General features: G+C 42.9%; 1 protein-coding gene across 1 annotated transcript in view; it reads right to left on the minus strand.

The window, feature by feature from the left end:
* KIF13B (kinesin family member 13B) overlaps positions 1-15,687 on the minus strand; it is a 186,957-nt gene that overhangs the window by 15,215 nt on the left and 156,055 nt on the right. The window contains exons 36-38 of the mRNA XM_090026560.1: positions 15,541-15,658; positions 13,593-13,726; positions 2,085-2,147 (exon numbers count right to left, since the gene is read on the minus strand). Of these exons, the coding sequence (XP_089882686.1) occupies positions 2,085-2,147; positions 13,593-13,726; positions 15,541-15,658 (315 nt within the window). The remainder of the gene's footprint in view (positions 1-2,084; positions 2,148-13,592; positions 13,727-15,540; positions 15,659-15,687) is intronic.

Raw genomic sequence — 15,687 nt, forward strand, 5'->3', positions numbered from 1 at the left:
GATGCAAGTTCTCTCACAGTCCCTCAGCATCCTAGAATGCTTTGCACCCCCTCTCACAGGGTAGGTGGGCTAGCCTGGGCCTAAGCCGTCTGCCCCAGCTCAGCGGGCAGGCGTGCTCTAGCGCCCCCCGGGCTTCTGGTCTGGACCACTGCATGTGGCTGCATTTCCAGAATCAAAAGCCTGTTCGCTTGCTTCTTGGTTCTATCTACGCGGCTTAGACTAACCGGCTAAGACCAAATCGATTCAGCCTCGGGCTGTTTGACTGTCTGTACTTAGCCATAATGCTGACATATGGGCCTTTTGGAAGTACCACAGCCTCAGCCTTATGAATGTCCCTAGGCGTCTGCCCTGCTGCAAGGTGCTTGTCGGTTTGCACTCGGTGTGAAAAACCCTGGTGGGATTGTCAGTCCATTTCTTCCATTAATTTAAAAAAAAAAAAAGGGGTCCAGCAAAAGAAATATGTCCCCCAATATTTACTGAAATATTATTTATATTACAGGAATGGTCATTTGCCACTCGAACGGCAGGATTTATTTGAAATGTGAAACAGCCATGATCCATAAGTCTCTTACAGTTATTTGGCTTAACTCACAGGACTGATAAATCATTCGTTTCCAAGTAAACTGTCATTTATATCCCAGTTTTCAAATGACGCTCCTCCACAGCCCCGCACACTTGCAGAGTATGAAATTAACTGCACCTCCTGAGATTAAGAGCCCATTTTGGTGATGTATTTCTTGGCTGTGAAGTTTACTAAATCCGATAGATCAATATCTTTTGCCAGCTCATGTACTCTAAAAGATTAGGATGTCTTTAAATCTTTTTTTGGGGGCAGGGGAGGGGCTAGGGGAGCTGGTAGTGGGGAAGAGGACACAGGAAGGGGTTTGGAAGTGGGTCAAACTTATACATATTTTACTTGCTAACAAGTCAACCTGCAGTTTTGATCTCTGCTCCAAATTAACAACTGCTGGGGAAAGAAATTAGCTCTAGTTTTTGGATTTATGTTATTTGCAGATACGTAGCAACCGAAATGCCAACAACAGACATCTCTTTCCACCAGCCATATGCTCGATGAGTACAGCCAGCAGCTTCCTGCGAACAAATTAACTGTTCCCCCTCAAACTGTAAGGGATGATTCTTTAAAAATGGTCCATAATCTAGAGGAGGATAAAGACCTACACTACCATGCTCCAGACCTCTCCCTCAGATTTTTCTTCACATGAGCTTTTAGTGTTTCGTACAGTCTAGTTGGAAGCAGTGACAGGACATTTCCCCCCCTTTAAGGAGACTTTTCTACACAAAATAAGTGGCATTTGCAGATAGAGGAATCTGATTGAATTACTGGAGCTTCAGACTCAAAGGGTCTGAGTAAAATGCGAGAGACAAGTTTCTGAAAATGGTACGGTTGATTAAAATATATTTTTAGCTCCTAAAGGGGAGGAGAAGGGGGAGCTGCTATACACGTGGATTTTGGAGCTCTGTTCCTTCTTTGGGCTTTCCTTTTAAAATAAGCTTTAAGATAACACACATTTTGCTAAGACAATAAAAGCACAGTGGGAGAAAACTGATTTGCTATTCAGAAGACTGAAGTTTTGCTGAACTGTGGGAGATCATAGAGTCTATTTTCTCTCCAGCTTAGCGCTAGCCTTTTTCCTGCCAATATCATGAATTGGGATGAAATGTAAAACCAAGAATTAAGCAAAAAAACCCCCACTCAAAATAAGGGATACTTGAAGAAGAAATGTCCTGCTTATAGAAAACATTTCACCTAGCAATTTGCCTTTTAAAGCTGCAGCAGAGAGCTAAGCTCTTGTTTTCGCTACTAATGCAATCCTGATTAGTAAGATTTTCAAATTCAAAAGTGTCACAAGCAAAGTAAAGGGAAAAAAACTGAACAGCACCTGGGACAACAGGGCAACCTTCACTGCAATTCATGGTCTAAGAGAAGAAACAAAACTCGTGCAACAGGTTTTAGGTAATGATACCATAAGTGGCCTTTGCACACAGCTTGTCCGCCACCTCGATTCGTTCCCTGCCACGATACCGCAAGCAACCAATGCTGTTGCGCCCTGCAGCGTGCCTACCTGCTTTACCTTCACAGCGCTGGCATCGACACTAGCAGACTGCACCATGATTCGTGGAACAGGCTGCAGGGATGGGGAAGAAACAAAAAAAATGGCATTACTCACCCAACGGGTTAAATAAAGGCAGAGCAGGTTTAACCCAAGATGCAAAAGTTAACTCCTCTTTAACCTCCTGAGTGATGAAATGGCCTTTTCTCATGAGGAGACTGAACTTTGCTAGTTTAACACTGTCACAGGTGCCCTGGTCTGAGGGGGGACACAAGCAAATGCTGTCTTCAGCCAGGGCACGTCTACACGTGCATTAACAGGCTTTAGTTAATACATATTAAATCTAATATCTCCGGGCATATTTACACATGCTCCACGGGTGGGTGGGGGCACTTTAATTAGAGTGGCTTTGAGAACTGATCTACTTAAAGCACTTCAGTGTCTTGTCTATCAGCGTCCCTGCGCTTCAAAATGGTGATGGAAGCACTTGAACTAAAGTTCATTTAACAAGCTTTAGTTCAAGTGCCCTGCCACCATTTTGAAGTGCAGGGATACTAATACACAAGGTGCAGGAGGCTGCTGGAGCACGGTAATTACCACGCTCCAGCCGACTCAATCTGCAAACTTGATTAATCTGCAAATTTGATTAATCTGTAATCTGTCATTACAGTGCATCAGAGCAGCCTCCGCACTCTCTATTTTGAGGTACTAGGAAAATGTGCGTTAGCCTGGCCTAATGCGCAGTCACTAAAAAGCATGCTTTAAACATGACACTTAATGTGCATTAGCCTATTTTAATGCGTATTAAGTAAAAAGCACATTTTAAGTGATGCTTTAATGTGCATTAAAATAGGCTAATACGCATTAAAGTGCACATGTAGATGTACCCCCTGATAATAAGATACTCCTGTATTTAAATGCAAGGAAACAACAGCTACAAGTGCAAGGTCTTGAAGGGGATGAATAAGATATGTTGTAGCGGGTGTGGTTGCTCTACAGTATCTGCCAGACTGACCCTTAAAGAAGTCCTGGTAAAACAATATGAGTTTACTTTGACTGACCTCTCTGTAGGGATGAGTTACTGGAAGTGGCAGAAATTCAATAGACTCTAGTCACCCACATCCCCCTCAAAAAAAGAGTCTTGCCTGCCTACAGTATCTGTTCTTACAAGCTCGTTAGTACTGTTTGCTCTCCCACAACCAGCAAAGCAAAAAAACTACAACTGCTGCAAGCCTCAGCAGCGATCTTTTAATTGAAGAAGCTTCACTCATAACATGCAGAATGTCTACAATATGCACAAGTCACTCACCAACCACTATATTGTGCCCCCCAGTAAAACCACTTCCTGGTATCACAACTTTCTCTTCCTTTCAAATGCACACGTTTGCAATGGAATTGTTCACATCATAAGTATTTCTTGCAGGTTCGTAAATTAAAAGACTGGAAATAACCTCTGAAGTGGTCGCATAAAGGTGGCAGCAGCAGCTAATTCTAACTCCCAGCTGGGGGTCCCAAATTTAACTGCAAACCTGGGACCTCCTGCACGGTACTGTCAGCAGCAGATGGATTGCCAACGTACAGAAGAATCTTGTAGGGGGAGCACAGAAAAAAAAAAAAAAGAAGAGGGAAGAAGCAAAAACCTTCCTCTTCAGCACAGCGTAGGGAGAGGTGCACAGCTTCTGGTCACAGAGCTCTTTGGCCATCTAGATCTTTTGGGAGAAATAGGCTCTTTTTCTTTGGAGGGATATTCCCAGTTCCCTTACAGGAAACATATCTGCAATGCTAATTTTCAGGATATTTTGAGAATGCAGCTGCAGTTTGTTTAACAAGAGCGGAATATTCCATCTGACGGCAAGATGCAGTGGGGACCGCTACGGGTCTGCAACGCCTCCCACCTGCGTTACTGCCACGAAGAACTCAGCCAAGTACCAACCGCGCTACTCTTCTACCAAAGAGGAATACGTTCATACAGAAAGAGCAGCTAATCTTTATGAAGGCGGCCGAGAGGTATCAGTAAGTAAAAAACCACAAACAGGCAACCTCCCCCCCACTAAGTTAGTTAAAAGTTTTAAAAAAAAAGTAGAAACTACATAATTTTATATATCACCAATATATATTGGTGATACATACACACACACACATATATCTACACACTTATATATACACAAACATATATTATAACTTGCTGGACGAACCTAAATGCTTGGTAAAAATGTATTGTATGGCACCCATTCATCAGCGGGTGACGATCGATATTGCAGCTATTCTACTGACTGGTGCTGCATTTTCTCTTGTGGCTGTTGTAAAGACCGATGTTAGACATGCAGGTCCTGCCACAGTGGTCACAGGTGTACATGGCGTTAGGGGCTACTGTACCGACAGGCTGGTTCCTTCCGTCATGTTTCTGTTGTAATTCAAGTGACCATTTCTCGTTGTGATGATTGAGAAGGGAACGCCACTTTGCCCCGTCTCCTGCTAAGGCCTCCCAAAGGTTTGGGTCGATTCCAAAAGCCTTCATATATCCTGCTTGCAGATATCTTTGAAGTGCGATTTCAGGTGCCCTACTCCTACTCTTCTCTCCCCGTTTGCAATGTGCCCATGCAGGATGTCCTTCAGGATGTGCCCAACTTCCATGTTGAGAAGATGGCCAAGCCAGCAGAGACCCCACTGTCTGAGTAGTGCAGTGATGGTTGGCAGGTTGGCTTTGGCAATGACCTCTGTGTCGGCGATTCTGTCTTGCCATGTGATATCAAGGATTCACCATAAACAGCGTAGATGGAAGCTGTTTGGCTTCTTTTCTTGATATGCAGATGTTGACCATGTCTCACTGCTAGCCATAAGGACACTGAGGATGCAGGCTTTGTACACAAGCAGCTGAGTTTTGATTGCAAGTTGTGTGTTGCTCCAGACTCATTAGGAGAGCTTACTGAAAGTGGTAGCTTCCTTTCCAGTGTGCACATTTAGCTCTTACTTTAAAAAAGTATTAAAATAAAACTAATCATGTGCTCCTTTAAAGAAAGGAAAATGTCTCGTAAGTCAAGTCAAAGCTCTTTCACCTTCCACAGCAAGAGGCAAGGATACCACTGACGTATGGTTCAGAGAGGACTGAATCTATTTGGCTGCTTCAGGTATTACTGGCCACAGTTCTGCTGTCCTCAGAGACCAGACCCCATGAAGGAGTTATTGGGAGCAAATACCGAACAGCGTCTAACAAAGGTAGCTCTTTCCAGAACTCAGAGTGGACCGAGGTTGGTGTCTGGTACTTCTGAGTCTACCATTTTGCTTGTCAGAATCTCAGCTCCGAGCGAGTTTCTAAAGCCATTAAGAGCGTGATTAAATTAGTGCCTTATGCCTGAACTTGATGAGAGTCAGGACAGCGGGTTTAAGATGTGTAAGCTCCTGCTGTTCGTCACTCTGGTAGCTCAGATGCTCCCAGATAATTCATCACAGTCGTTAAGCATTTCACTTCTATTCAAAGCATGCTAAAGAGGAGAGGTGGCTACAGGGCATGTGTCCACCACCAGGTCTTCATCAGCCCTGTGCAAGTGCATTTGAGCCTCGCTTTGGGGAGCCCACCCTGGGGAGCCCAGCAGAACATATATTTAACATCTCTATCGTCTACTGAAAGTGGCCTCCCAAGGCAGGTGGAGCTACGGCAAACAGCACTGGTTTCCTCACCGTTCCCAACTCGACTTGGCAGAATGAAGGGCTTATTGCTACGAGTTCAAATCTAAGTCTACTCACGTATCAGAGATTCAGGATGATGGGGGAACGGGGCAGTGTGTTTTAACAGATATGGTACTGCATTTACACCCCAGGCATCTATTCCCGACTCTGAAGCCAACCCCATGTGCGACCCTCCTTCTTAGTTTCACCATTTGTAAAATGAGGATGCTACAACCACCTCTCTTGGAAGGTACCTGGGCTCTATGGATAAAAACGTTATAAATCTGCTCAGAAATTATCTTAATTTCTTTTCTTATTCTGTTACATTTTACTTCCTTTGATAGGGGCACTATTCACCTCTTAAAAAAGAAAAGGAAAAAGAACACCACACAGGAAAGTGTTTTGTTATCTCTCAAAAAACCTTCATGTCTAACAGCATGTAAACCCATAAAATCTAAAAACTGGCTGGTATCAAATAGCAAAAGAAATAAAACTGTTACACTTTAACCATTCCTCATCAAGTGCTAAGATACTGTTATCCTCCAAAAGAGGATGACAAATGTAAAACTCTCTTAAGATACCTTTGCCAGCCAACTTCAAAAAAAAAAAAATGTGGAGGAAAAAAAGCAATTATCAAAAGTGGCACTTAACCAACTTTGCCGTTGACAGGAAACAGCTGGGTAAGAAGAGAACACCCTCATCGGGTAGCAAAGGTATTAAAACAAATCTTTGTTATGAAATGTAGTCGAGTTACGCGGGGAGGCAGAGAGAATAAGTATTAACGCAATTTGTTATGACTACTTGTGTTTGTGAGAAGACATTTGTTGGATGAAATATGTCTCTGCTGCCAGAGCCAGATTCTGGATGCGATTTCAAGCAAAAAGCTCTCGCTAAAGTAAAGCTGTGCATCTGATAGCAACATTTGGACCTATTCATTTAAGGCTACCCTATAGGTCATTCTTGGTGTATGAAAAACCTTGGACCAGAAAAGAATGTAAAAGCAACCCAGTTTGGTAACAGCTTCCCACTGAAGGTTGCTAAACGTATTTTAATGTATCATGAGATTTATCAGAGGATATGAAGATTTTGCAGATAATCCCAGCAACTTTCATCTTTTTTTTTTTTCCCCTAATAACCCACTGTTGCCCAGCCTTTGTCATTTGTAGATATCAAATTTGAACATCTGGAAATAGATGTTAATAAATGCAGATATTAAGTCACTTCAACAGAAAGTTGTCTGGAAGGAAATGGGATGGCTCTGGGGGGATTGGTAATAAAATACGTAGCCTTTCAACTCAGGCTATTGGATGAAAGCCTTAACCTTAAGCCTGCAGAGTCCCGCTGTATTTACCGAGGGTACTCTCTGCTTAATGCAACGTGCACACATAAGTCATTTGCTGGGCTGGATAGCAGCACTCCAGTTACTAATCTAGAGCTTGTTTCTGCAAATCAACCTACCACCACCAAGTCACGGCTTTTTGAAGCTCGGTGTGAACTGAGCTGGACGGAAGAGTTCCCGTGCCTGCTGGGACCTGATCCCAAAGACCTGCCACGACAGCGCCCTGCATGCCTACATGCCATGCCGTCTCAGGGCACGGGTGCACATACATTGGAGCGGGTTTAGAAGAGCAGCAGCTGTGGCCTTCTAACCATTACATATGGATGAGCCAGAAACAATACAAATATGGCAAAACCACTCCTACTTTAACCCTGGACAAAGCAGTGTTAAAGCTGGCAGTGGTTTTGCTATATTCATATTGGTCCTGGCTTGTCCACACGTTGCATTGGCCACACGGTAGGAGAGGCCAAGGATTGATTGGTCCCTGGAGCACAGAAGTACACCCCAACTTCTAGAGATGGGCCACTCAAGTCAGAGCTGAGACATGCAGAAGGACAACAGAGTTCCCACTGCTATTTATACTGCAGACTGGGATGACTGGTCGCAAAGACAGTGAATCTGACAACACTATGGTCACATACCCATTAAAAAAAAAAAAAATTTAAAAAGGTGTCCGTGGTGTTGAAACAAATAGTTTGCATTCACTGAATGCTATAAAAGCCAGTCTGAGAATATAAGATTTAAAACCCACCGTCACAAATTACACAAGCCAAGAAAAACTTAGAATCCCCCAACACACACAGAGCATGCAAAAAGAAAAAGGAAAAATATTCTTTAAACTTTTTTCTTCTTCACCTCTCACAAGCATTTTCTGCCCCTTTCTATGGCTTTAAAATGAAGTTGCTTTGTTCAACCTACACAAAGTTTATGAACCACTAATCAGTAAAAATATTTCAAAATGAGAACCCACTTCACCTTCCACATCACGGACTGTTCCAGCCAGCAATAGTGTGTGCGACTGTCAAATCTGTGTCATATTTAGTGCACAATTCACTGTACATTACTTTGAGTGCAACTACATTTATTTCAATTCCAGAAAGAAACATTAGAATAATAATGGGTGGCAGTGTCTAAATAAGTTCCTTTAAAATTGTCAGATTCTGGGCTTCATTGGTTTATCTTTAAAAGCTAGTTTTATATAATCATTTTCATTATAAAAAGGTTTTAAAAAGGATGACAGGGGAAAGTGAATTCAGTGAGCAAGCAAAGTCCTCACAATTGTCACAAGAATTAGACACTATATACACCTATGGAGCTATACACGCACGCACACATATACACACACGTATGTACAGAGTGTGTGCGCGTGCGTTACACTACCAGAGAGATCTTCTGGTTTACCTGGGTAGGTTTCATTAACTGCAGTTCATTATTTATCTAGACTGGCATCTAAACCTGCATCAGAAGGTCGAAGACAACTAATTTTGTCAGCTGCCCTCTCCTCCCGTGTCAGCCCTCTGCATTCCTGGAAATCAACCCGAGAGCAATGAATTACGATGTTACCGCAGACGCAGACAAGAGAATCGTCTACAGACGGCTATGACATGAAAAATCGCCCTCTCGTTTTGGTAACGTACTAAAAGAGCCCCTTCAATAATTCACCTACACACTCAAATACCACATCGGCGGGGGTTGTGAAAGCACCTAGAAATCCCCCCCCAAAAAATTAGCCTTCAAAAGTATTTTTTACAGCCACTGATCACGCGCACACTCGTCTGAGAAGTCGGCTTTTGCCTCTGTATGATGTGGTCTGCACGCTTCCACACGTGTCTGTGTAACACCAACTGCTCCATGATGCCCCCAGCCGTCACCGTGTGACCTGTCTGGGGAAGGACCATAAGGTAAACGCGACCAGCTCTGTCTTGCTCAGACTGTGAAAGCAAAGTGCTGGTAAAGACCAGCCTCAATAGCGTATGCATAACTTAATAAGCAGCTATACAATTAAGAACATGCAACTTCCTTCATCTACCTCCACGCATGTTCTCCGTGTAAAATAACAGCCTCGTCCCCATCGAGAGCGAGACTAGGAAAAGGTACAAATGCTGAATGCTGCAAACACCAACTGGTTTTAAGAAAAGAGAACAGGAAGCACAAAGCTAGGTAAATTATTAAAAAAACCCCAATGGTTATGAACATAGGTAGTTTTCATGTATGAAAAAAGTCCTGGCAATTACTAAGCAAAGGGCACCAGGTTAGCCAGCTAGAACATGTATTTTCTAACTTAAAAGTATATAAACAGCTTCATCAGAAGCCAATCTTTCAGGTACATAAACAGCTTCATCGGAAGCCATTCTGCGAGTTACATAAAGAATCCTATTATGCCAAATTAATTCAATCTAACTAATTAGAGAGCAGGAAGTTCTTTCAATTATTTTATGTGCTGTCTGAGAAACACACTTGAATACGAGAGCAGATTTCATTAATTGCGGTTCATTATTCTCCAGATTAGCTGCTAAACTTGTATCAGAAGGTCAAAGACAGCAATTTTGTCAGCTGCCACCACCTTCACTGTAATGTCTTTGCATCGCTGGAACTCAGACAGCCATTGATTACAAACAGAAACCAGAACTGGGAAAGACCATCTTGCTAAAGTAGCGCATACGGGATGGTATCTTACTTTAAGGCAGTTGCCTACTTAAACAAAAGCATATGTTGAAATAAGAATCTGCGGCAAAGAGATAATTTTTGATCATTCTTCAGGACAAGCGCTCAGAAGCGTCTGCTTCCCTCTTACTTTGATAGGATTAGGGATTTTTAAAGCTGCAGCTCCCTACAAAGAAAATATGTGCAGATCTAGGAGCTCGCTCTCTCTGCAAGATGCTCGGTCATGATGAGCTTAACCTTTTCTGCAAGTTTGGAAATTAAAATTAAGCGCTGTTCTATCAACAAACGAGCGTGGTATTCAAGAGCACAAACGCAGATAATTTTAGCTACAAGATATTGTTTAAAAGCACTGATTCTCCACGAGGGTGCTCTGAGATCCTTTCGAGGGTGCCGTAGGGTGACACGCGGTGTTAGCGCCATAACGTGGCAAGCCGTTCACAAGAAAAGCCCAGGACTTCAAATAGAAATGTATAGAGTTAAAAACATTCTGACTTATTGTGATCTTTGCAAGAGAAAAATCTCTCTATTTTTCCGCAGCCAAAAAAAAACAAGTGGAAACTAAGAAGTGGCATTTACCAAGAGGTGCCTGGAGTCTAGAGGGATTGAGAACCACTGGCTTAAAATGAGGTTCGGCACAATATAGCTTTATAGATAGTACTTTTTACCAAGTCACAGAGCCAACTAAATCTGTCCGTCAACCATAACATTTTGAGACAGGAAAAGCAAGCCTGGTCATCCTATCCGGCTCTGCCGATAACGGATGGTCTCTCTACAGTTAAAATGACGCTAAACAAAACACCAGGGAATAACCCCACGAGATGAGGGTTGCACCGCCTGAGAAGGTTTAAGACTTTTCGGTAGAACAATGAAACAAGTCAGCAAGAAATCTGAGGTTTCCTTTTGCTGAATTTCAACTCTTCTTGAGGGCATGCCCTCAAGACCTTTCCTCTACGTACTGTGTTGTCTCTAATGACGCTTGCATCCAAATGCTTGCAGACTTATGCCTCTAACCCTTTTTTTTTTTTTCCTTTAGCCAAATTGAAACTAGGTATTTTAATCTTTCTTTGTAAATCATTCCCCGGCCCTTTGCTTTTCTCTCATTCCCTTCAAATTGTCAATCACTTGCTGATAAATAATAATTTGATGTCTAAAATACCACCCAGTGACACCCCAGTAATGGCTGAGATATTCAAGGTGCGCTTGGTACCGCAGAGCAGCCCATCGTCAACTCCGTTCTTCGCGACTTTTGCAAGTGCAGGTGGAGTGTCGCGCCGGCAGGTATTTTGGCAGCTGTATATGTAGTCTGCCATCCCCTCCCGCCCCGGTGGTAACAGCATTTCAGTCATCCTCCTTGAACACCCGTCTTCTACTCTAACCTTAGGGAACATCCATTTAGATTCGTCTAGGTCCAATATTGTTCTCTTTCTTGGCCATCTCTTTTGTACAGGGTGGCTTAGACTTCAGGGCATTTTGCAGCACTTCCCAATTTGGCATCTGCAAGAGCTAGCTCTACCAGGGCCTGTTTTTTTAAAAGGTGTTACAGCTGAACACACCAATCCCTGCAGCTCCCCCCCTCCACCTACTTAATGCATCGCCATTTATCACGATGGCTTTGTTTAATGGGCCACAAGCCCAAATGTAACCCAAGGGACCATGTCTGCACCAGCCTGCATAGAAAGGAGAACTAAGATAGCATGAGGTATGGTGCTATTTATGTTTTAAAACAAGAAAATATTATTCCAAGAGTGTACGTTTACCTCTTGGTGTAAGCCAGGCTTGTCCTCTTAACTGTTTCAGGGGCTGCTTTCACTTCTACGCCCAACAGTTCCCAGCGGGGAGCAGGAAACCCAGTTCATTTACTGACAGCACCATGAAAAATGTCTCTGTTTCCTACGGACAACTGGTGACCTGAACATGTAGTGCAGCTGACTTGTCACATTAGGATACTAAAAGCCCTGAAGCTTGTATTAATTTTTATGATTTCATTTCATTATATTGATCCAATGGTCTTGAAAACCCTTGGGTTGCTCTCCAGTCTAACCCAACATTACATACACACTTCTATTTATACATTCGGCATTTCATGTATCTATTTATTTTTGTCAGAGAGAGTCTTCTCTCCCCTTGCATTCCCAGTGACATGCCCATTATTAGGTTACCTGAGCACTCATTTACTCGCATTTAACACACAAGATTTCTTTCAACCGGAAACTTCGGAGTTGAAAAATCTGCTTCTAGAGAAATCATTGAAAAGACCAGTTTTGAGTCATAGGAGGGAGTGAAGTCAAGTTGTTAAAGTAATCCAGACTCCACCAATTCTCAGTGTGATTTCAGACAGCTCACAAGGGGTGTATCTGCACCTTTCAGGGCCTAAATATGTTTAAAAATCTAACCATTTTGAGTTTTATTTATCCTCAGTTTTGGATGGGTTAACTGAGGTAGTTACACACTTGCCAAAGTTGGTATAAAGCACTTGGACACACATGGATGAATGGCAGTGTCAAAAAATCCGAAGTACTGCTGGAGCAATAGGTAGTGATTGACACCGTTTTCATGATTTGTTTTATTTTACCCTATTTTGGTCTTTAAAGGGCCATTGTCAAATAAGAGCTTTTTAATATATTCTTATTTTTATTAATTATTTACTTTTTAATATGACGTACACATTTTAAATGGGGACTTCTAAAGTTTTAGTGTACTTAGAGTACACTTATGCTCTTCAATTACTTTTTGATTTATACTAAGAACTTGAACTAGCAGCGAAAAATTGAGTAACTCCACATTCCTATGATCCTAGATACCTGGCTGGCATGGTTTTAATCAGAGACAATTCTGGCTCGAGTACGGGCCGGATGCGACCTTGCATCCCTACTTTTCTATGATCCTTAAGTTTGAGTCCGCTTATAGCAAGACCTGAACAAGAAAGCCCAAATCTCTCTCTCTCACACACACACACACACACACATTATTACCATTCAGACATTTCTACAAGGGAGGTGGAATACACATTCTCACTACTCTGGGTACTAGTGAACTGGATCTCCATTTTGGGGCAAGGCTGTGTAACAAAATAATGTTCCCCCTAAGGCTCCAAATCTGAAGGCAAGAACTGAGCCTAGTTAATTGGATGCCCTATGGACCACTGTAAAAATGCAGCTACACTCCCTTAGCCATAAACCTGGAGTTTCCTAAGCAGACAACACAGAGATTTTATATTAATCAACTATAGCTTTTTGTATAATATCACACCTTTAAAGTTCAGGCTCTCATTCCCAACAGGGTTCTTGGTCTTGTACTTATCTTGTAGACTATCTGACTATACCTCAGTTTGTCTTTGAAGCACGGGGGCAAAATATGAGGTGTGTGGAGACAGAGGCAGTACTACAGGCACATGGCATCCTCTACACGCTTGCTAAGTAGACTGGGGTAGACGTCAAAACCGCTGCCCCAAGTACAAAGCACAAGTCAGAAAGAGGTGATGCGGAGTGGGGAGGGGAGAAGGGAAATGAAATCAAGAATTAAAAATAGAATTACATTTTCCATTTGGCAATTCACAAACAACACTAAGTGCACTTCATAAATTTTACTATTGTTGCTGCAAGTGGTATTACCATAAATCACATTAGTAGTGCTCTTGGCACTTTTCAAAAGCCAAGTGGGCTGAGAGTATCAATAAGTTTAAACAGCTCCACTATCTCAGATAGAGTGGAGGGGAAATGGATCACAAGCTTTTACTACAGTCGACTAAAAGCCTGGTTTCCCCTGCAACAACATACAAAACAGCTTTTTCTTTCTGCCAGCAAGTCATTATAACAGTGCTCACCAATATCTCTGTATATTTTTCTTTTTACCTGCTGTGCAAGAGGAGAGGGTTGCCTGGCCTTTTTGTCCTCTCTCACAGGAAAGAGAGACTTAAGCAGCTTTGGCATCTGAGGCACGAAGGATTTTACTGGATTCAGGTAGGAGGCAGCCAAACTACTGAGACCTGTCAGCAAAGTTAAAAAAAAAATAGCTATAAGATTCTTGCATAAGAGACGGTCAACAGACCTAACACAAAAGAGGGAGTCAATCAGTGGTTAGAAAAGTGTTTCATCTTTTTTAGATGCAAGGTGCATCCCTTGAAAAAAGCCAGCTCTCAGTTTCCCCCTCTTTTTTTTTGTGACTATAGAAAATAATTAAGCAAATCTTCTGTTGCAAGTAACTCAGGAAGATCACAGCACGGCAGAATGGTTTTAACACTACAGATTCCCATTTGAAATCTTGGGGTTTATCTTGAGAATCATATTAGGTGTTTACATACCTAATAGTGCTAGGATTGCATGGTACCCCGTGGCACCCTTGAAAAGATCTAATGGCATGCCAGCATGCTGGGGCACTCGGGTCGAGGATCACTAGGCTGGAGCAACAGGGGATTTGTAGACTGTTTCTAGTCTCATCTCTTTCTTTGAGGGGCAAGGACTTGAGAGGCAACAGGGCGGGGGGAGAAAGAGATGTTTCCTTTCTAAAACGGGGTGAAGAGCTTAATATTGGCAAGCTGCTTTGGAGTCACTATATATTTTAGAAATTTCTGTGGCAGATAACACATAAAAGCTATCGCCAGGTAAGCGCAAGACTGTAATGTGGCAAACTCAATTATTAAATCAAACACTAGAGACCGCTAGATGAGGTTTGGTCTGGATGGCAGTGCTTGCTACGCCTACCATCCTGTTCCACCCCACCTCCCCCAAGAAACACCACTTATAGCTCTTTTATATTTGCTTTCATCTAAACACTATGCTCTGCAATATCTAGCAAGCTCCATAGGTCAGCTGCAAAATATGCATCCCAATCTGTTCCCCCCCCCCCCCCCCAATATATCGCTAGCCTCACGGCCTCTGCTGCTTTGCTTGCATAACACATACCGTATTAGTATGTCTGCACCGTGCTGTCCTGGTTTTAGAATTTAAGCTTCTGGAACAAGGACTGTGACTTCTCAACTAGAAGTCACTGTTAAACCCCCAGCATTTACTGCTTGATGCTTGCAGAACTGCAGTTTCCAATTTTAAAAAAAGACAGGTGATGAGTAAAGCACAGACTCAGGTCAGCAAAGGCCAAGTTCTTAGATCACGGGTACACAAACTAGTTATCAGAGGGTAAAAAGGTGGAGAGGATTTGTTACATATCAGCTGTGCTGCACTACCCAGCCGTGGAGGGTCTTGCCGTGGATGAAAGCTAAGCCACATCAGATTCGCCCCAAAGAAGAGTGCAGGACTGTGGGAATCCTACCGCCTTTTAATCACACATGAACTAGCTTGCAAGCCCATATCCTCCATGCTGCCAGGTGTGTGCTTGTACAGTTCAAAGCACAGCAAGGCAACCCCACAGGCTATGGATGAATGTATATTCAGAGCCGTTCCACACGGGAAGGGGCCACTTGCTCCAAACTGGGCAGCAGCTGTTATGTTCTGACAATGACGGGTGCAGAAGGAGGATGCAAAATGTTGCAAAACAGCTCTGACTGCAGCAGGGCTTCACCCCAGTGTTAAAGTCGGAGCAGTTCAGATACATTCAGTATTGCTCCCAGCTTCTGCACATGTAACCATCAGACCGTGCTCCGACCAGCAGCTCCCCTTTTGATACAACCCCAGATGCAGTTCTGTCCATTAAACTGTTAAAAAAAAAGAATCATACAACTTCCAAAAGGACCTCCATCCTCAGTTCGTCCCCTCTTCTCATGCTTTGCTCTCTCCTGAAATACCAGCTAGAGCACTTAACTCTGAACTTTTGCTATAGCTGACTTAACTTGGGGGTAGCTGTTACCTGGGTCTGGAGAATGGTTTTGCTGAACAGAGCCGGACAAACATGTAGGAGGCGAGGTCATCCTGCGACTGGAACGTGTCAAAGTTTGGGATACGTCTTGCTGGCTCTCCCATCGGCTCTAGACGAAAAATGAGTTTTGAAAACGTA

The sequence above is a fragment of the Crocodylus siamensis genome, chromosome 1, assembly GCF_052110815.1.
Source record: "Crocodylus siamensis isolate JL-2025a chromosome 1, ASM5211081v1, whole genome shotgun sequence".
In the NCBI taxonomy this organism is placed as follows: domain Eukaryota; kingdom Metazoa; phylum Chordata; order Crocodylia; family Crocodylidae; genus Crocodylus; species Crocodylus siamensis.